General features: G+C 55.1%; 5 protein-coding genes across 5 annotated transcripts; 4 read left to right on the top strand and 1 right to left on the bottom strand.

The window, feature by feature from the left end:
* Positions 1 to 429: 429 nt before the first annotated feature.
* On the top strand, positions 430 to 2148 carry SLM5 (asparagine--tRNA ligase SLM5; the record flags this gene model as incomplete). Its single annotated transcript, XM_083196865.1, has 3 exons — positions 430 to 710; positions 768 to 960; positions 1045 to 2148. The coding sequence occupies 3 exons, from the start codon at positions 430 to 432 to the stop codon at positions 2146 to 2148; spliced, it is 1578 nt and encodes a 525-aa protein (XP_083048073.1).
* Positions 2149 to 12744: 10596 nt separating this feature from the next.
* On the top strand, positions 12745 to 14079 carry PTH2 (Gti1/Pac2 family-domain-containing protein; the record flags this gene model as incomplete). The annotated part of the gene is made up of 1 exon (XM_083196864.1): positions 12745 to 14079. One exon carries the CDS (start codon positions 12745 to 12747, stop codon positions 14077 to 14079), a length of 1335 nt encoding a protein of 444 aa, XP_083048072.1.
* Positions 14080 to 14812: 733 nt separating this feature from the next.
* On the top strand, positions 14813 to 17756 carry ACO1O0_007490 (cleavage polyadenylation factor subunit CFT2; the record flags this gene model as incomplete). Its single annotated transcript, XM_083196863.1, has 2 exons — positions 14813 to 14958; positions 15023 to 17756. 2 exons carry the CDS (start codon positions 14813 to 14815, stop codon positions 17754 to 17756), a joined length of 2880 nt encoding a protein of 959 aa, XP_083048071.1.
* A 358-nt stretch (positions 17757 to 18114) lies between these two features.
* Positions 18115 to 18844, bottom strand: ACO1O0_007489 (integral membrane protein S linking to the trans Golgi network-domain-containing protein; the record flags this gene model as incomplete). Its single annotated transcript, XM_083196862.1, has 2 exons — positions 18115 to 18523; positions 18594 to 18844. The coding sequence occupies 2 exons, from the start codon at positions 18842 to 18844 to the stop codon at positions 18115 to 18117; spliced, it is 660 nt and encodes a 219-aa protein (XP_083048070.1).
* Positions 18845 to 19465: 621 nt separating this feature from the next.
* ACO1O0_007488 (cytochrome oxidase c subunit VIb-domain-containing protein) lies at positions 19466 to 19876 on the top strand (the record flags this gene model as incomplete). The annotated part of the gene is made up of 1 exon (XM_083196861.1): positions 19466 to 19876. The coding sequence occupies one exon, from the start codon at positions 19466 to 19468 to the stop codon at positions 19874 to 19876; it is 411 nt and encodes a 136-aa protein (XP_083048069.1).
* Positions 19877 to 20508: the final 632 nt, after the last annotated feature.

Here is a 20508-nt window from a genome sequence, read left to right as displayed (position 1 = left end):
GTCGATGAACCTGGAAGTTGAAGCCTGCCAAGTGCCAACTACAAGGCAGGTAAAGTTAGGCGGCTTTTGCCTTCCTTGGACAGGCGGGCGGCTGGTGGCGGCCTGAGGCACCTGCAGCTCAGCGGAGCTCAGCGCATCTTCACCGACGGCCTAATGGTTTTTCCTCAACTTCACCTTGGGTGAACCTCATCGTCACTTCCCTGATCATATTCCCACCGCATAACCACCTCCGACGACGCCTTCAGGGTCCATACCTACGCAACGAATCATCGTCGTTGTCACACCACCAAAGGACGCATCCCCTGTTCCGCTGCGGCGCTGCCTTTGCCCATCTCCCCACATGTCTCGTCGCACTCCTTCATGACACACCTGAACGCGTCTCAGTAGTAGGCCCCCATGTCGCGACTTTCCACATCCACATCCACAGTCATGCGGCCGCTTCGACATGCGCCGTTTAGACGATGCTTCCGGTCTAAGCCGTTGATCTGCAGGGACTACTCAGTTCGGGTACCCCAAGCTGCCTCGTCTGCCATTGCCACCGTCTCAGACTTGCTGTCATCAAATCTCCACGATGACGAGGGTGTCAAGGTTGAGGTCGACGGATGGGTTAGAAACATTCGCAAAAGCTCCGCCGTCCGTTTTGTTGATGTTTCCGATGGCTCGTGTAGCACCCCACTCCAAGCCATTGTAAAAAAGGAGTTGGCCAAAGAGTAGGCAAACTTACTTATACCTTGCATCGTCCTGTGGAGGAGGAATGGCTAATGTAGGCGTAGTATGCAATTCGGTGCCGCCGTGCGCTTGAAAGGAACCTGGAAATCCCGAGATCCTCCGAACGCAGTAGAGTCAAATCAGCAGGCCGACGGCCCAGTTAACACCTCAGATGGTCACCATACCGAAGTAGTCGGGGCTCCTGAGCTGCAGGTCGACGAGGTGGAAATCCTAGGCCACTCTAAGGCTGCCGTAAGCACGCCTTGCCCAGCTTCCATGGAAACCATCCAGGAACTTGTCATCTGACCCAGTATCTGCTAGACGTACCCAATACAGAGGAAGTACGCCACTCCCGAGAGCCTTCGCAGCATTCCTCATCTCCGCATGCGCACGCCACTCAACTCGGCGATGCTGCGTCTTCGTTCCAATACTATGGGAATCTTGAGCCAGTTCTTCTCTGAGCAGAAATTCCAACAGACGCATCCGCCCATCATCACCACGTCAGACTGCGAGGGTGCTGGTGAGACCTTCCGAGTTGAAGCTGGGACCAAGAAGGACCCCTTTTCCAAGCGGGAGCAGTACTTGACTGTCTCCTCCCAGCTTCACCTGGAAGCTTTTGCGCAGGCGCTCGGGAATGTCTGGACGCTTTCTCCCACGTTTCGCGCTGAGCGTAGTGACACGTCCCGGCATCTAAGCGAATTCTACATGCTCGAGGCGGAGCTGAGCTTCGTCGAGGATATGGATGAGATCCTCGATTTCATCCAGAAGATGCTCAGCACGCTCGTTCAGGACCTGAGCCAGCGCAGTGCGTGGAAGGAACTTGATGCCTTTAGAACGCACCCCAGAGAACCCACTGAGCGTCAGAGCATGGCGGACCTTGACAGCCGGGACATCCTGGAACGTCGGTGGAATGGCTTGCTCACACCTGACAAGTGGCCCCGAATCACGTACACCGAGGCGATTGAGATCCTAAAGGGCAAGACAGGCGAGTTCGAGTTTGCGCCCGAGTGGGGAAAGTCTCTTCAGAGTGAGCATGAGAGGTACCTGGCCGAGGTGATTGGGTTCGACAAGACGAGGAACGCTTACGTGCCGGTCTTTATTACGCACTATCCACAGGCCATCAAGGCATTCTACATGCGGCAAGCAGCAGAGAACCCACCTCAGGGTGCGGTATTTGATTGCTTTGATCTGATCGTTCCGGACTTGGGAGAGCTGGCTGGAGGTTCAATGCGCGAGCACCGCTACGATGCGCTGGTTGCTAACCTGCTTGGACGGGAGGCTCCCGGCCTGGACTGGTACATGGACCTGAGGCGCTGGGGATGCCCTCCGCATGGCGGCTTCGGTATCGGGTTCGACCGTGTCTTGAGCTACCTGACGGGTGTAAAGAGCATCCGGGACATTGTAGCCTTCCCCCGACTCTATGGCCATACCCAATGCTAAACGAATGTTCCATTTGGGCCGTGCCTATAAGGGACCAAGAATGCCCGACGTGGAGTCGTCAAAGCGCAACACTCGGGTGTTGGCATGGTGCCCGTTGAGGGCCACCGGCCTCAGATAGCCCAATGGCCTGACACTCGAGATGGACACGCGAGACAGACACAATGCCTCATCAACAGCGATCTGCGTCGGAATTTCGTTACACAATGCAAGGGCGCGAGTTGAGCTCGTGGTACGAGACGGTGCTCTCAGATCCCATCTCGAGGCGAGCGGCCCAGAAGCCACTCCGGCTGGTCGTAGACGTCAAAGTTTTCCTTCCACACGACCAGCAGGCGGGGTACATAGAGACACAAGTACTCCACAAGCGAAAGAATGATTGGGCCTACTAAATCTGTGCTCGGCTGCTCGAGACGGTGGTACTGAGAATAGGGAACGAGGTGAGGCGGAAGGGTTCGCGAAGAGGGGTTTGACCACAATGGCAGTGGGGCTTTGAGATCTTGTACGATGACAGTGCTGGAACCATCTTGCTTACACGACAGCAGAAGGCTTGCCCCTACGCATAGACGTTGAGCATCGCGTGGACTTTTGTTTTGCACGGCATGGGGTATTCCCCTGGGGTTGCAGGTGTGTTCCACTGTACCATTATTTCGCCATGTACGATAATAGATAGTCCTCAAGAAACGAGGCAACCGCCAATCATAGAATATAGAGCTTGAGTCTGAGGATATCCTCTGACATCTTTGTGTTGCATAGGTATTTATCGCTAGTCCCATGGCTCAAAGCTCTCTAGACTGTTACCGAAATACCCATGTTATTAATAGGCTTTATAGCCGCCTTAGATTGTAACTCAAGACGGCCCCCTTCTTTGGGTAACTCAAAGAATAGGTGGACTTGATGGTCTTTACTAGTTGTGCAGGGTGGGGGAGCAATTGGACTTATGAGGGCTTATTGGGAGTGACTGTCACGGTATCTCGAGCGTCTCGATCATCGGTGGCCAACAGACAAACAACAGCTCCGCGTAAACACAAGTTGATAGCCCCGTAAGCCACAAGGGAAACCACGACGCCACCATATTGGGGGGCCGTTGGAAAAAAAAAAAACGTCTATGCGCCATCGCAGCCGGTCTCATCCACTCTGACCAGTTTGGTGTTTTGCCAGTGGCCACAGGCAGGCAAACACAGAAACTCTATCTCCCCAAGGCGTCGTCATCCGCCCATGTGTCGCCACATCATCTCCAAACGGCGGGATATAAGCATATCTGGCTTCTTTCACGCCCCCCTCCGGGCCATCACGTACCGACCTACCTCCGTCGTGCCGCGACAGCCGTGTGGAGAGACCGGGGGGGCGTGCGAACGGCCAAGGAGGGGTGGAAGGTTTTCGCAGCCCAATAAACTTGCTGTTGAGGGTTTTTGGGGGTGGAATCGAGTAACACGTATCCGTATCCTTTCCTCTTTTCTGCTTCGGGAAATGCATTTCCCTGGTTATTCCCGAGGCACTTTCGGAGCTTTTGGATGGGCTTCGGATGGGTCTTGAGTCGGCGCCAGTTTGGCGGTGATCAGTATCGTGGAGCTGGCCATGTGGGCTGGACCGCTGGAGAATGTATCCGTACCGTGTACTATTATACATAGCGTCATGGACGGGAGTATCATGTCACCGCCTCGGAAGAGCCACTTTTCCGCTATGGGAGCGAGACGATACTGAGTTAGAGTCGTCGATAAAGCCCCTGTGAGGGCTGCACCCCCAAGGTTTAACTTCTAGGTAAGGTAGCGGAACTACAAGCGCCAAGCTACACCGTCGCAAACTCAGATTTCGCTAGCTACCGTCCGGTCGTAAGAGGGAACCAAAGCGTTTGATGTTGTCTTGAATTGGAAGAAGAGGGAATAGGATGGGGTGCCTGTTAGGCAACAACTTGACTCTGGAGGCCGCCAAGAGGTGGGACAAAAAAGCAAGGGCTTCCTGGTTCGAGTAAACGTTCAATGGGTTATTCCTCGTGTATTCAACGTGTATTAGGGGCAGTTAGTATCTTGTTTTTTTTTTCTTACCATGGCCGCTTTGCCGATCGTTCCGTTCCGACATTCCCGCTGCTCCCGGATGGACGGCCACTGCAGTAAGTACTCGTACATTGAAACCCCTGGGAATTTCGGGAATATGGCCACCAGATTATTTTTCTTCTTCTTTCCGTTCGCGAATACTAGTCGATGTCGGTTTGGGTCGGTGTCAATCGAACAATTTCCTGACTTTCGAACCCGTCCGGATAATGGCTGCTATTAGCCGATGTAGGCCCCTATACTGCTACGGCTTCAACCTTCAGGAGGACGATTGGTGACTGAGGATTTCTAGGGGCTAGAGGACGGGAGGAGTATTATGATCTACTTATTAATCTCGGGAAAGAAGAGACGTGTCAGGAGGGGTATTTGCTTGGTATTAGAGTGGAACCTGGGAAGTTCATGTTGTTGTTCCGAGGCCATAATACAGAGTAGCACCTTGCTACTTCGTACGTTTGGTCGCTCTTGCCGTCCTTTACCACTTAACCTTCCTGGTCCACCTTATACTTACCATACTTCCTGGCAGTTTGTAGAGGCCCTTTTTGTTTTAGGGAGACGATGAGAATGTGCTAGACAGGCTCTTGTAAGGACACAAATTCCTTTCTAAGCCGTACCTACTTACTTAGGTAGGTAGGTAACCTGTGTACGAATGCCTCAGGTGCTTGGGCATCTCCAGCTGCTAGGAGGCCGAAAAAGACCTGTGCCTTTATAATAGAGGTTGTTTCCATCGCCCAATGGCCTTCAGGAAAGGGCTTGCTCCCCGAATTCCCTTGTCTGATAGACCTCTGGCCTAGTATTGCCATCAGGCCGCCGGTGTCACGAGACTGAGTCAAGATTGGAACGTTCCAGCCGGGGGGTGCGAACGGTGACGGTGAGTGATATTAGGTGGGGATAACCTGCCACGGCCTGCTTATTTGGGACCTTTTGGCCTTCGTTCATCCCAATGTGTTTGCCATTTGGGTGTGAAATAAGCTTAAGCAGGGTACATGTGGAACAGTGGGATTGTGGGGGGATGTTCGGCACTGTCAGGGCTTGGCAGTGAGGCATCTGGATAAGGCGGCACTGGAGAGGAGCACTGGGGACTCATATTACCAAGCACACGGCATGCTTCGTCTTACGTGGTAGGCAGAACGTCGTAGAGGCGCTCCTCGCGGGATGAAGAATACTATTTCAACCGTAGCAGGTCTCGGCAGCAGGAGAATGAAACGCCGAGCAAAGAAGAGTCAAGGACGGACCTCGGGGGCCCGGGGGGTGTGGCGGGCCGCGCAAGAATGCGTTTTGGTGCCGACTTATCCATACAGCCAGCCAGTCAGCCTCCCGTTTTCGGGAAATGGGGGCGAAGGGGGGGTGTTGACAAGTGTCAAGGGGCACTCGCGAGTCGGGTCATCATATCCACGGCATCATCGGGACAGCAATGACAGTACTGACGACTCTGGCCCGCCTCCGGCGCGCTGAGTCTGATACCAAGTATTAGTAGCAGTATCCGCACTCGGTCCTTGGCCGAATGTGGGCCACGGGTCGCGATGGAACCCCCGGCACCCGCGGACCGAAGTTTCTTGTACCTCGTATCCTGTTGCTTAGGTACGTATTATTATCGGGAGGAGGAATTGAGCCCGTCTTTGTCAGAGATCTCCCTCAGGATTCCCTCGGCGGTTCCTGTGCAGCAATACCACGTAGGATGCGCGGATGTAGGCTGCCGAGCAACAACTGTCACCATATCGCAAAACGCGCTTGCATGCTTAGTCACGGGTAGCTTCTGGAGAAAATAGCCGTCCGTAATCGTATCCGTAATAGTACTCGTACGAATACCTAATAATATCCGTAATCTCGTAATAATAATAGACAGCAATTGAAAGCATCGGCCGAAATGGATTCCCCGGCCCTCAAGCGTCAGCTGGCAATTAAGCATAAGCCAAGGTCAGAGCCAAGCATTTTTCGCCAGGAACCTTGCAAGGGTCTGCACATGGTGGTTCTGGACCCTTTGCAAAAGCCCTCACTCACCCCCGGGTTTTATTGACCTCGCCCAAGAACTGGATTTTATCCCAAAAGGGTCGATGAGCGTCCAACTCCACCATCGCTTGAGAGCGCGATTGGCGCCCTCCCTGCTTGCCCTCCCTCGTTACGAGCACCTCTGTATTTCCGTTGGCCGCGCGCCTTTCGCTTCCAAGACTTGGACATTCGTGCGGGCAACGTGCGACGGTGCGATGTGCGGGCGACTCGGCACAAAATTGCCAGACTGCCTGTCGCTTCTTGATTCGTACGTTGGGGGCTGAGCGCCGAGGCCGTGGCCTCTGGGCCCGCCAGGGGTTGTAGATCAGGGCGTCCTTGGCTTTGGGGGAGGTTAATACCAACTACTCGTACTCCGTACTCGTACTAAGATGTACTGCCACCGTACAATATCGTTTCGTAGGAAAGTGCACGGTGACACTGTCCTCCACGGCCGACAGGTGGAAATTTGCGACAAGTACTCGCTGACCTCTGGACGGCAGAAAACGCCGACTTGGCCGCTGGACAGTGAACCCTACCGGGAATAAGCTCTGAAACGGATCCTCAGAGGACTCCAGACCATCCGCGCACCCCTGGACGCCAAGCCGGCTGTGACGGCATCCCAAGGCCCGGCCAAATGCAAGACACCCCTGTACGTGCATGACCCCCAGCTTCGAACCTTTGGCGCGTTGAAGCCACGCGCATCAGGAGCGCAGGAGTCCAGCCGGCGATATTCAACAAGGCCACAGGTAGATGCGGTCCCGGACCGCCTCGCAGTCACGCTCCGGCAGCCGACTAAAAAAAAACATAATTCTTGCCCAAGACCCGCAGCACAAGAAAAGAGCGCAGCCGGCGCTGATGAGGCTCTCGGCATTTAGGTGCCGTGATGGGGGGGCAGAGAGGGCTGATGACGTGGTTGATACAACCACGCCTCCCCTGTTCGAGGATAGCGTCCGCGCCAAGCTCAGTGGCTGACAACGTTTAAATTCATGCTTAAAAGAAAACCCAGCTCAGTGATGAGCGCATCAGCGCATGCGCCGAGTTATCCGTGGGCACGTCCTCGCGGTTTTTGTGAGTGGCCGAGGCCCCTCCCCCCCGCCCACTCTCCCCCCGCGGGCTGCCTCTTTGGCGACCAGGTCTCCAAGTTAGCAGGAAGGGCGCTGAGAATGGATGGTGAACGGTCCCCTGCAGCCTGGATGTCGGCGCACTGTACACCCCCGTTTGGAAGGGCATGTACCTATACATGTACCTAGCACCTTGCACCGGCGATGTCGGTGGCTTGGCGCAACGGATGTTCCAGATGATCACCCGCTAATTACCAACGACCATTCATCTCGAGGCGCTCGTGATGGTTGACCATTGATGCACTGTTCACATCTTCCAGAATTGCAATGTATAATTATGTAACCTGCTCCGCGGAGAAGGGTTCACATCCAGCTTTGTCTAGTGACATTGACCCGAAGCGGCTGTAAAAGTCTAGAACTTCCGCAGACCGTTTGGTGTGTACGCCTCGACGTCAGCGGCCCATGACTAGCAGGAAACGAAGCTTTTCAATGCTTACTTTCGCCATTAACCCGTCCAATGTTATTTTTATGCTTCCCAGTTTGTGAGGACGGTTGCCTGAGGGGTAATTGTTGATCTCTGGGGTCGCAGGCTCGCCAAACAGTCTGTTTTATGTCGGCTTGGGGGCGGTTGTTGGCTGCGCAGATGACCGCTGCTAAGTACTACTACTATTAATACTATCTAGCCATCCAATCGTAGCATTTAATGACAATACTCGGATGTCTTCATTCCACATCACCCACTAAACCCTTTCAATTCCCTTCACACCCCCAAGTCACTAATTTAGTAAAAGAATGGGACGAAACAAGGGACATCATTAATGCCGACTTTACAAGTAGTATAGAACGGGAAGCTTGAACGTTTTGCTTCAACTTTCCACTTCTCCACTTTTCCCTAGCATCTTCGCCCAAATAAACCATATCCATCTTCAATCTACCTCCATGATGCCACTGAACACACTGCCAACAGGCTCAATACTCGTAGCCTACGTGCCTCGCTGAGGCTGCTCATATTGAATTTCAAAGCATTGTATTGCCAACTGCCGGTTAAATCATTGCTCGCAACATCTCTCTACCAATTCTAAACATTTCTATCCGAATTATCCCCTGCTCAGTTCTACTCGTCAACGGCCGTACCTAAGAGCGGGCAACGCCGCTTCTTTGAGTACAAGCTGATTGATGCGGTAGAAAGTCTTGAGAAGTACTAGCTGGGGGTTATCATCCTACCATGCTGGAGATACCATACACGAAAGATATCTCACCGTCAACTGTCTAGCTCGCTCGCGACACACCTGAAGCGCTTCGTGGCCCTCAAAATCACCATGGCAGACTCACAACCACGATAGATGCAAGTGCTTCGAGACTAGTAGGTACGGAAATTTCAAGAGGATACTTAATAATTAAATTAGGAATGATTAATAAATTTTCGCTATTTTTTAAAGTTATGGATTGCGTTCAGCATACACATATAAGCTGTAATCTTAGATCACTAAGCACATACGACCATACCTAGTGGAAAATACGGGATCCCGTCCGCTCTCCCAGAGTCAAGCCGCTAAGGGGCTGATTAGTAGTTGGGTCGGTGACGACCAGCGAATACCGGCTGTTGTATGTTTTTTTTGCCATTATTTTTTGGACTGATCGATCGTATTGACAATTACTACCTGTATATTAAAAAAGCCCTAGGCCATCGTGGTGTTACTTAGAAGACATATTATATAGGGCCCTCCTGGTCTATATTTTCCTCCCTCCACCTGTACGCCTGGGACTATCTTGGGCCAATTCCATCATATACATCGATCGTCCTTGCCCACTCGGCTGGTTTACAAGTTTTAGACCACCTTTACATGCGATACGTGCACCCTGGACGGGCCAGATGGCCCGCCGCTAGAAATCGGAGAGCCTCCTGACCAGAGGCGCCGAGAGCCTACTCGTACAAGGGACAACTTCTATTTCATAGGTACGCTGTGGTATCAGCCGGCGAAGCGCCGTGCGCTGTCTTGGTCGGTCGGCCCCCTCCAGCCCGCCCCAAGTCACGTAGATGATACATGCCTTAGATTCTTTCCTTCGCTGTACGAGTAGGCAAGGCAGAAATCCAAATTCCACCGTGGGCGTTCTGGAACGTCTCAACCGTTTAGGATCTTATTCTCACCTCTTTCCCGTCGTCACATTATAGTATTGGGGCTGTTTCTAATAGTAGTACTAGTAGTCCTAGACGGCGGTTGTGGTCACTATTAACGAGGGGCTTTTGATTGTCATGACGACTTAGACTGGCCAAACCATGATTCACACCCTGAGACATGGGAAGCGGCATTCACTACCCGTACAAAACACAAATGCTCCGTACAGGCTCCGAAACAAAGTCTATGGTGGTGGCGAAACCGCGAGATGCGAACGATGAAGCACGTCGCAGATCACATGGCTGGACGAAAGGAGACGGCTTGTCGGAGGCAAAGAAACTGAAGCAAAAGGAGGCACCTATCCGCATGTCGCACGGTACAGGCCAGGTCTCATTCCTGATCCAGAATCCCCGATACGTAATCCAGGGGGAGGGGGGAGGGGGAGATTGCCGAAGTGCCGATTACCTTGTCATTATGCTTATCTTGTCGGGTAAGCCAAACCCCACCACAGAGCACACGAACGAGACCAAGGGTGTATGTACTACTCCGTAGATGCACCCAAAAGAAATCTCTCTCCTCATGGACGGCAACAATTTAATATTGTAGAGTACCCCTTTGCCGGAGAATGCCAGAGCGCGAGACATACATACATGGTGCGTACGGATACCCCAGCGCCCTTTGGGGAATGACTCAATGAAGAGGGAGGACGGTGCAGCAGACTCAGCAGTCTGCTCGGCTGTCCGGCACAGGGAGCCCAGACTCGGAAGGGTGTCGGGGGCCGGACATAGCGATCACCCCGAAACGAATGCCCCGTTCAAAAGAACGGCGGGGGAGATGCCCCCAAGGCGAAGATTGGGAAAAACGAGTCGAGTGTGATCGTACGTACGTACTCCCTGGTCAACGGCGACTGTGCGACGTTGAACACATGGGCAAACGCCATGTTTCTGGGACGGACTGAAGTTCCAATTTCTCGCCGTCTACATAGTACACCGAAGTATTAGTAGTGCTCATAGTGAACACTGCTGCCGCGTGGAGAAGGGCCAGATCTGGTCCAAGTGGCCTCTCGGTCCGTTGCGCGTATTCGTACGTACGTTGACTTACACATAGGCCATAATACCGCGCCTGCCGACTCGGTCCCGGGGAAGACGGCTTTAAAACGTTTCACCCAACTAGGTTACGGCAAGCAACGGAGGGCGTGAAACACAGTCGTCATTCTCAGATACCGTCCTCTGGGCCCAGATTGATCGGCCAGGGGAATGACTGGTGCTCTCTGAAGCCGCACTTGCGGTGTCTGGAAGAGGCAGCCTATTAGAATTTCCCGCGGCACTAAAGGGCCTGCTTGAACAAACCTGTCTCTTAGTCCCGTCGGTGAGCCTTGGATGATCTGGTTATCCGTAGATAGGGCCACGATGTCATGGCGGCCAGTTGTCTCTGGGGAGATCTCATCGAAGTCAGGCGGGTGGCTTTCAGTTCGATTTCAGGCAGCTATTCACAGTGTCACACTGTGGCTGGAAGGCCTCTCGGCAGAATCGGCAGGACCAGCGCCTCGAAGGTGCCGTTTCTACCGTTGAGTGCCTGCAGCAACTCTTCTTCATCTTCGGCCTCTGTACTCGTACCTCTTGCCTAAACTTGACCTTTACATCAATTTCACTCTGATGCGCAGCACGTCCAAGTTCTGCGCCACAAATTGGTTGCCCACGACGTGGTGTCTTCCGCCAAGCCCAATCGACGAAGGAAGTTCGTACGAGTACGTTACAAAGTACCGGTACCTCTCTCCTCCGGGTCCTCGCCGCAACAAGCCTTGCACCGGGTGCGCCACGCTGCCAGCCCATTCTAGCCATTCTCAACGGTAAGAGCCCACCCTCGCTCTTTCTCCCACATTCCGATTGCGCCAGTTCTGGCTGCAACGTCCTCTGGGTCAGCTGGCATTGGATGCTTGTTGGCTGCTTGTTGGGTTCTCGTCCATCCTCGCCCCCCTGCCTTTCCGCTGCTGTCAAATCTCACGACGCTCTGGCGGGCGAAGAGCGGAGCCGGTCGCGGAGACACATGGCATCGCGCAGAAGCGACTCCAACTTGCAAAGCTTGTTGTGCCCAGTGGCTCACTGGCTCCAGTTTTGCCAGTTTTGTTACGTGGGGAGCTGGAGACGCACCCCTGTTGCCCGTCCATGACTCCACACCCCCCTTGTCCCCTACGTTCACCCCTCCCCGTCAATTGAGACGTTGCTTCAAGCCTTGGCCTTGGGGTCGTCGAGCCGACTTATCCATCCCATCCCCATTGTTCGGCGCTGTCCCTGATGGGGCTCACCATCCCCGGCATTCCCATTTGAGGCCGCCTTCGCTCGTTTTGCACGCACCTCACTTCACTCTGCTCTGCTCTGTCTCTTTTGCGCCTTACATCTGCACGACATTGACGACCTCTGCCTGCTGCTACAGACTTCAAACGAGATCTCATCAAGTAACGCTACCATCTGCAGCAAACCTTATTACCAAACAACCTTATTACCAAACAACTCTATCCGACCATTCGAATTTGCGCCTGGACACTCTGGTTCACAGGCACAAACCGGCCACCTACATCAGATCTCACTTGGATCTCGACGACCACCTCCTAGTCATCTAGTCCGGTATGTTGCTTTCCGCCTCATCCCTTCTTCTCCAGTACCATGGCCCCTTGGCATCATGGCATTGTTTGTCAATCGCCCAGATCTTGTCATGCCCACAGCATCCAAGCCAACCACCACCACCAGCCTAAGGCGCCTTGTTGGCAGCCACAGGCGCTCATCCTCAGGCGTCATGGGCGGCGCCAAGCGGCGCCGGTTTCACGGCATGCTTTTTTTCGAGGCTTGATATCTGCGATGTTGTCAAGAAGCAATTGGCGTTGCTTCGTGCTCGCCACGATGCTTTGGGATACAACACGACTGCATCATATGCGTGTGGTCATGGTGCTACTCTGACATGTCCCGAACGCAACCACCACTCTCACGACCATCTTGCACTTGGTCAACATCAACTAGCCTCTTCTTCTCTCCATTCCACTTCACCTCGTTATTTATCTCGGTAGCGCTGAATTCCCTTACTGACCAGCTCTTCTAGACGTTAAACTTAGACCACCTATCTAAGTTTTTTAAGCTTTTCTTTCTTAGTTTTTTCCGAGTCAACCCGGCATCCTCGATCGGGCTCGTCAAGCTAGACCCTGTCTAGTGCTCTTTCCTCTGAGGCAGCCTTACGATTCCTTCAGGGATACTACTCCTAGACCAAGTCTGTACAGTGCGCGGCGAGGTGTGGGAGGGTTGCGCGGAGGAGTTGTGGTTGAATCATCGACCGAAGTTTTGACCTGCTCTGCGGGTAAAGACACGCTCTCAACACAAGACTCTGAACATTTGCACAATGGAGACATATTATGGTTATGTGCGGACACCCGCCGACGCCATCAAGCTGTTTGAGGCGTGCCGATTGGGTCTTTTGCCCCGGGTACAGCGTCGTCTGTCGGAGAAGGAACGCCAGTCCATCCGGTCAGGCTCGGTCTTTGTTTGGGATGAGAGGGAAGCTGGCATGAGAAGGTGGACGGATGGGAAGTCATGGAGTGCCAGCAGGGTTTCTGGGAGCTTTCTGACGTACCGGGAGATGGAGGGCAAGCGAGGCGGTGGCTTCAGCGCCGCCAGGAGGGGATCCAACAAGAATGGGGAGACGGGCCGGGCTAGTGACGAGGACCACGACGATGGCGAGCCGGAGGGCTACCGGTATAAGGCCGATGGTCTGATGAAGCAGTCGTTCAGCATCACGACATCGAATGGGCAGCACCTTCACCTGATCTCCTACTACTCGCGCCCACAACCAGGCCAGGCAGATCTCCCTCAACCGACCAACGACCCGGCCCTTCGGAGCATCGTCCCAGTCAAGGGCATGTATCCCGAGTCGAGCATGGGAGAGACGAACCAGACGCCAGCGCTTACCAGGGCGCCCATGCAACAACCAGCTTACAATATCCCCCCCCAGCACCATTACCCGCCTCATCAGCAGCCGTATCCTCCCCAATATGGCCACCCTGGCTATGGTTGGCCTCCCTCGCCGGCGGCGACGCCCCCTTATAGCCACTACACGACTGCACCGTACCAACCGGGTGCCCACCAGGGGCCTCCGCACTCAGTTTCGCACGCTCCTCACGCTCCGTCGCATTACGCTCCCGCGCCACCGCACTACGAGCCTCGAGCATCGCTCCCGCTACCGCCTCCCCAGAAAACGACTCTCCCTCCCTATCAGCATCAGCCGCACCAGTACCGCATACCTTCACCCCCTCGGATTCATGATCCCCCTCGGGAGCAGCACCTCCAAACCGCTGCGCAGTCGGCCATGGTTGATGCCCGGATAAACACTACATCGGCGAGGAACCCCCAGGGACCTCTGCCGGCTCTGAATGCCGTCACAGCCGGTCCTCCGGGGTCTTCAATCGCCGCTGAGGTGCCTCCCAGTCGCGGGCATAGTGTGAGCCCATCACAAAGTTCGCGCTCGGATGTTGGTGGTGCGAGCGTGCAGCCCCGGTCGAGCCTGTCATCCATTCTTCATGCGACAAATGACTACAACGGCGGCGGCAGCAATGCCGGTGGTAGCCCCCGAGCCCACGCTGCTGTGCCGACTGGGTCTGCCGAGACAGGCGGTCTAAGTGAGGACACCAGGGCTCTCCGCATGCTGGATCGCAGCGCCTTCAGACAGACGGTAGCCTAGATGGCGAACTATCCCAACTTTATGTCAGGAAGGATCCAATTTAGCGCCGGCAATCACGTTCGGTAGGGAGGAAATTTGTGTCTACGCGACATATGGCATAGGAAGGTACGGTTATAGGGACTTGCGACTTGGTGTTTCGGTAGGGGGTCAGCGACTTTTGACTTTTGACTTTTGAACATAAAACATTGTTAAATACATTACATGTCTATTCCATACGTTTGTTCCACCACGTGAAAGACCTACCTAGTGACTGTGGGACATGTGTGTAATATTTGAAGGTGGATCCACTGGTTCGCCCTGACCGGTGCGCCAGGGTGGCTGGCGGCATAATGCCAACATTATCGGTGCTAGTCCGTGATGTATCGGTCGACAATAACGAAATAGTATTTAGGAAAATATCATAGAACCTTGAAAATGTAATGATAGTGCCTACCAAGCTTCTTACAACGCCTAATTGATCATGGTGCTCTAGAGGGCCGTGTCGCTTGATAGTTGCGCCGATCCGGCACATTGTCATGTACTTTGTACTCCACCTACCTTCAAGGTTGGCAGCTTGGCCCGAGCCGCCAAGACCCAACGCGACGCATTTCATTCTCATCAGCCTCGAACAATGACATAGTGGCCAACTGGTTCACCACCTTCCGAGCCATCGCTACTCTGTACAACCTCTCTCTTTACCATGGGCCGGTAGCGATACCAGAATTGTTTCTTCCACCGCATCGGACCCGCCAAAATGTTTACCTTCTGCTCGCTCCAAGGCGCGCTCTCCGAGTCGACTGCGTCGCAGTCCCTGCTCGAGCTGGATGGAGGTGTCAAAGTGCTCGTGGACTTGGGCTGGGACGAGTCATTTGATGTCGAGAAGCTCAAGGAGCTCGAGAAGTGAGCGATTCCATTTGATGAACCTGCGTCGCAGCCGACCGCATACTAACCGCGCGACGCCTAGGCAAATTCCCACCCTTTCGCTGATCCTGCTCACCCACGCCAAGGCATCCCACCTTGCCGCCTACGCTCACTGCTGCAAGAACTTCCCTCTCTTCACCCGAATTCCCGTCTACGCCACGCGCCCCATCATCGACCTCGGCCGAACCCTCATCCAGGACCTCTACTCCTCGTCCCCCGCCGCCGCTACTACTATCCCCCAGGAGTCGCTCTCCGAGACGGCATACTCCTTCTCCCAGTCCGCTGCCACGCAGGCACAGAACCTGCTGCTGCAGACCCCGACTCCCGAAGAGATTGCGCGCTACTTCTCCCTCATCCAACCTCTCAAGTACTCCCAGCCGCACGAGCCCCTGCCGTCGCCCTTCTCCCCGCCGCTCAATGGCCTCACGATCACGGCCTACAATGCGGGGCACACTCTCGGTGGTACGATATGGCACATCCAGCACGGCTTGGAATCGATTGTCTACGCCGTCGATTGGAACCAGGCACGCGAGAACGTATTTGCTGGTGCTGCATGGCTAGGCGGCGCGGGAGGTGGTGGCGCCGATGTCATAGAGACGCTGCGGAAACCGACGGCGCTCATCTGCAGCAGTCGCGGAGGCGACAAGAATGCGCTGGCGGGAGGACGCGCTAAGCGCGACGAGCACCTCATCGAAACAGTCAAGGCGTGTGTGGCGCGTGGAGGGACGGTGCTTATACCTGTGGATTCCAGCGCGCGAGTCTTAGAGATGTCATATCTGATGGAGCATGCCTGGAGGGCTGACGCGACGGCCGAGAATGGGGGTGTGCTCAAGTCGGCTAAGCTGTACCTGGCGGGTCGCAACATGTCTAGCACCATGCGCTATGCGAGGAGCATGCTCGAGTGGATGGATGACAGTATCGTCCAGGAGTTTGAGGCCTTTGCGGAGGACCAGAGGAGGGTCAATGGCGCGGGTGACAACAAACGTGCCGGTGGCCCATTTGACTTCAAATATCTGCGCCTACTAGAGCGTAAAGCCCAGATTGCTAAGCTGCTCAGCCGGGACGCGGAAAATGTCGAGACGGAAGGCCGTGTGATCCTCGCAAGCGATACGAGCATCGACTGGGGGTTCTCGAAAGACCTCCTTAAGGGTCTGGCCAAAGACTCGAGGAATTTGGTGATCTTGACGGACCGGCCGGGCCTGGCGAAGGACGATTCCCCTTCCATTGCGAGGACCTTGTGGGAGTGGTGGAAGGAGAGAAAAGAGGGTGTTTCGGTTGAGCAGACGAGCAATGGGGACAGCCTGGAGTTTGTGTATGCCGGTGGGCGGACACTGGAGATCCGAGAAGACCAGCGTCAAGCACTGGAGGGCGATGAGCTGACACTATATCAACAATGGCTCGCTACGCAAAGGCAGCTCCAGGCGACACAGCAAGCTGGTGGTGCTGGAGCCCTGGAGGCTTCCGGCGATATTGTTGATGACGCTTCCTCCGAATCCTCTTCTGATAGCGAGGGCGAGGATGGTGAGCAACAAGGCAAGGCGCTGAATGTCGCTGCTACGCTGGGCCAGACTGGGCGGAAGAATGTGGTGCTTAGAGACGAGGACCTCGGTGTCAATATCCTGATAAAAAAGAAGGGCGTATTCGATTTCGATACCCGTGGGAAGAAGGGCAGGGAAAGGTCATTTCCTCTCGCTATTAGGAGGAAGAGAACAGACGACTATGGTGAGGTTATTCGGCCCGAGGACTTCCTTCGAGCGGAAGAGAAGGAAGAGGATGGCGCAGAGGGAGGGAATTTGTCTACCGACGACGACAAGCTAGGCAAGAAACGCAAGTGGGATGAGGTGGCCAGGAACGTGTCTGGGTCAAACAAGCGAACCCAAACGAGCAGGGCAGATGCTGCCGAAGAGGACGGCCATGCAGCAGCGGATGGATTTGTTGCTGACGAGCTGGACAATGTCGAGGACGCTGAGCCCGAGGAGCCCACTGGCCCCTCGAAGCTGGTGACAACCACCGAATCAGTCACGGCCAACCTACGCATCGCATTCGTCGACTTCAGCGGCCTGCATGATAAGCGCAGTTTGAACATGCTCATACCGCTCATCCAACCGCGCAAGCTCATCCTGGTGGGCGGCAACGAGGAAGAGACGATGGCCCTGGCGGCAGACTGCCGTGCCACTTTAGGTGGCGAGGGCGGCGATCGTGCCGTCGATGTACTCACGCCCAGTATTGGTGTCTCTGTAGATGCGAGCGTTGACACCAACGCCTGGGTTGTCAAGCTGGCAGATCCGCTGGTCAAGAAGCTTAAGTGGCAGAACGTCAAGGGTCTTGGCATCGTCACCATCAGCGGGCAGCTTCTCGCCCAAGCCCTCTCGCAGGAGCCAGAGCCTCCGAAGGACGAGGAAGCAGCCAACAAGCGCCAGAAGACGGACAACACAGCCGTCGCTCTGGCCAGCTCTGCCGCCAACTCGGCCGGTCTGCCCGTCCTTGACGTGGTCCCCAGCAACCTCGTCTCGGCGTCGCGCCCAGTCGCCCAGCCGCTGCACGTGGGCGACCTGCGACTGGCGGATCTGCGGCGCGCCATGCAGAGCGCTAACCACTCTGCCGAGTTTAGGGGTGAGGGTACTCTCGTTGTGGACGGGACTGTGGCGGTGCGCAAGACGGCCGAGGGCAGGATCGAGGTCGAGTCTGTTGGCCTGCCCATTGGCGGCCGGAGGAGCACGCTGTATGAAGTGAAGAGGGTGATCTACGATAATCTGGCTGTTGTGGCAGGGGCATAGACTCCGGGCTGTATCGTGGTATTGTAACTTATCCGGGGCGTACTCTAGTTAACGGTTGTATCATGAGGATCAGTAGAAGGCAAAGTTCACTTAGTTAATCCCATTATCCCAACTGAATCAGGGGCCATTGCGGATGGAGGATGTATAAAATAAATACAGAGTCTATTCGCGTCTGCTCCCATATAGAAAACCCATCAGGGGGCACCTAATCTATCTGTCCCCCTTTGTGTCTGTTCGTAGCTCAATAGACACGTCTTGTATCCAAGTCCCAAACGCCCAGCAATGCACGCTATCCTAACAATCCCGTCCCTTCCAGCTGACACAGCACGGCACCGCCTCTCGGCCAGTAGACGACACACTATCGCCCTGCTTGCATCTTGCTCATCTCATACTCTTCCCTGCCCCTCAGCCGTCCCCGCCCGTTGGCCAGCCCCATCTCCTCATCGTCACCTCTCGCGTCCAGCTCTCCCCTCCTCTCCTCGTCATCCTCATCGCTGTGGTTTGTCGCTGCGGCCGCGGGCCGCGCGTTGCTGCCCAGGATGCGCCCGCCGCCAAAGAAGACGGGCTGCAGCTCGCGGTACCGGCACCCCCACATACCCAGGGCGACACACAGGGCCGACGAGGCCAGCATGGTGAACCACCACATGGCGTTGCGCGGCGCGGCGCCCGAGTAGAAGGACGTGGCGAGGAGGTGTAGGAAGTGGATCGTGAGGGCAAAGTCGGGGACTAGCTTGCTGCGTCCGATGAAGGCGACGATGGCGATGGGCCTGAACAAGATGGAGCATTAGCGACGTTTTACAATGGAAACCAGCTATGAAGGGGAAGTGAGCGACGCACATGCAGAGCCCGCCGTTGAGGATCCAGACAAAGGCCATGACCCAGCCCTGCGTCGTGTCGCCGCGGACGCGGTCCCAGCCGAGGAGAAGGCCGGTGCCGAACGGCGTGCCGGCGACGAGGGCTGTGAAGAGGAGGAGGACGAGCGCGGAGGCGTAATAGAGGGACTGGAGGGCGGCGATCTGGGCCGCGATTTTGAGAGGTGGCAGCTCCGAGAGGGCGCCTGCCCTCGGCGGTCTGCGACGGCGTGGCATTATGTGATATAATGAGATCAAGGGACCCTAGTTAGAATGAGTAGGAAATGTTGTCGACGTGGTAGCGGCGGTTTCTATGGTTGTCGCATATTCGAGCTGGATCTCCTTATTTTGGTACCCAAGTATGAGACACGACGATTCTTTAGTCCCCGGCAGCGGAATTATGTCGCAAAAAAAGGCCACACGTGTGCCTGATGCGCTTCGATAGGGGGGTAACGAGAGGATGTAGGGATCTAAAGTTGGATGAAATAGTGACAAGCTGTCAGCCGCCTTGCAAGGAGAGGCGACGGGAGGTTGGAATGCTGCAGCTTGGGAAATGGGCGCTAAACCGGTTTAAGCTCACCGCCTGACAATTCTGCCGTGCGACCTCGTCATGAGCTTCCCACGAGCCATCCACACCTCTGAAGTTTCAGTACGGGCATTAGCGAGCTACGATCTCATCTTTTCCACGTGTTGCTCAACAGGAACATCTTCCAATTTGGCCTTAGTCAATACCTCATAGGAGCGACTCCCCCAATTGGATCGGTTGCGCCAACAACGCATCCGCCAGCCCCGAGCTCTCCCGACCGAACCGGCCACGCCAAAACCAGAACCAAACCAAACCCACAACCCAACACCACGATGGTGTGGCCCTTCTCCTCGTCCGACCCCCGCGGCGACGCCATCCGCTCCGGCTCCGCCATACCGACCCGCGAGGAGCGCAAGGCGTGCTGGGCCGCCCGCGACGCCTACTTTGCGTGCCTCGACGCCAACTCCATCGACGACCCGGTCAAGGAGGCCGACCGCGCGGACCGCACCCTGTGCCGCGACCAGGCGCAGCAGCTGGACCGCGACTGCGCCGCCCAGTGGGTCAAGTACTTCAAGCAATGGCGCGTGGCCGACCTGCAGAAGAAGCGCCGCCTGGACGAGCTGAGGCGCCAGGGCGCGCAGGAGATGACCGTCTCGACGACCTTTGCGCCCGAGGGGGGTGCAGCGGAGAAGGGCAAGGGCAAGGAGGATATTCAGGATATGCTGGAGAGGAAGAGGAGGTGAGCGGGTGCGCTTAGGTGCGGGAAGGAATGGCATGGCTGGCCTGTAACTGTCACGGACGGAAGCATGATGGGAGTCATTCGGATGGCCGTTGAGGATGGACCCATTGTAAACTGTATCATTATTCTATACACCACCCCCCTGGGCGTCGCGAAGACGCCATGCACACAGTACCCAAAACCCAGCTGGCTTGACAGGTACAAATGCAAAGAAAAATCTCATCTACCCATATCTAAGTGGCCCGTAGCCCCTCAATAGCACGCCAACCTTAAAGAACCGGACAGGACGGCAAAGAAACGATACAGAAAGGAAGAGAACAGGCTGTGTAAGTTGTGACAGTGTAAGAAATAATGAGCATGCTTGCAGCAGCTTGTGGTATCATCCATGTCTTTTGCTTCCATCAACAACCTCGTCACATTCAACAATCGCGATTAGGCGCACCGCTTGTGCCGCCTATCGCTTTTGAAAGAAAAAGACAAAAAAAAAAGAAAGGCACAACTATCCCGATGCATCATGTATTAACAAAAGCCCAAAAAAATGTAAAGAAGAATGCCTCATTAAGAACTGGGATGGGGGCCCAATGTCTGTACTGAGGTAATGTGGTCCAGCCCTCTCGTGGTTTGATGCGTCCATTC

This window comes from Amphichorda felina (assembly GCF_050947745.1).
Source record: "Amphichorda felina strain 45539 chromosome Unknown scaffold_7, whole genome shotgun sequence".
In the NCBI taxonomy this organism is placed as follows: Eukaryota; Fungi; Ascomycota; class Sordariomycetes; order Hypocreales; family Bionectriaceae; genus Amphichorda; species Amphichorda felina.
The sequence above is the reverse complement of the archived record's forward strand: the minus strand, read 5'-3'. Positions and strand labels throughout refer to the sequence as shown.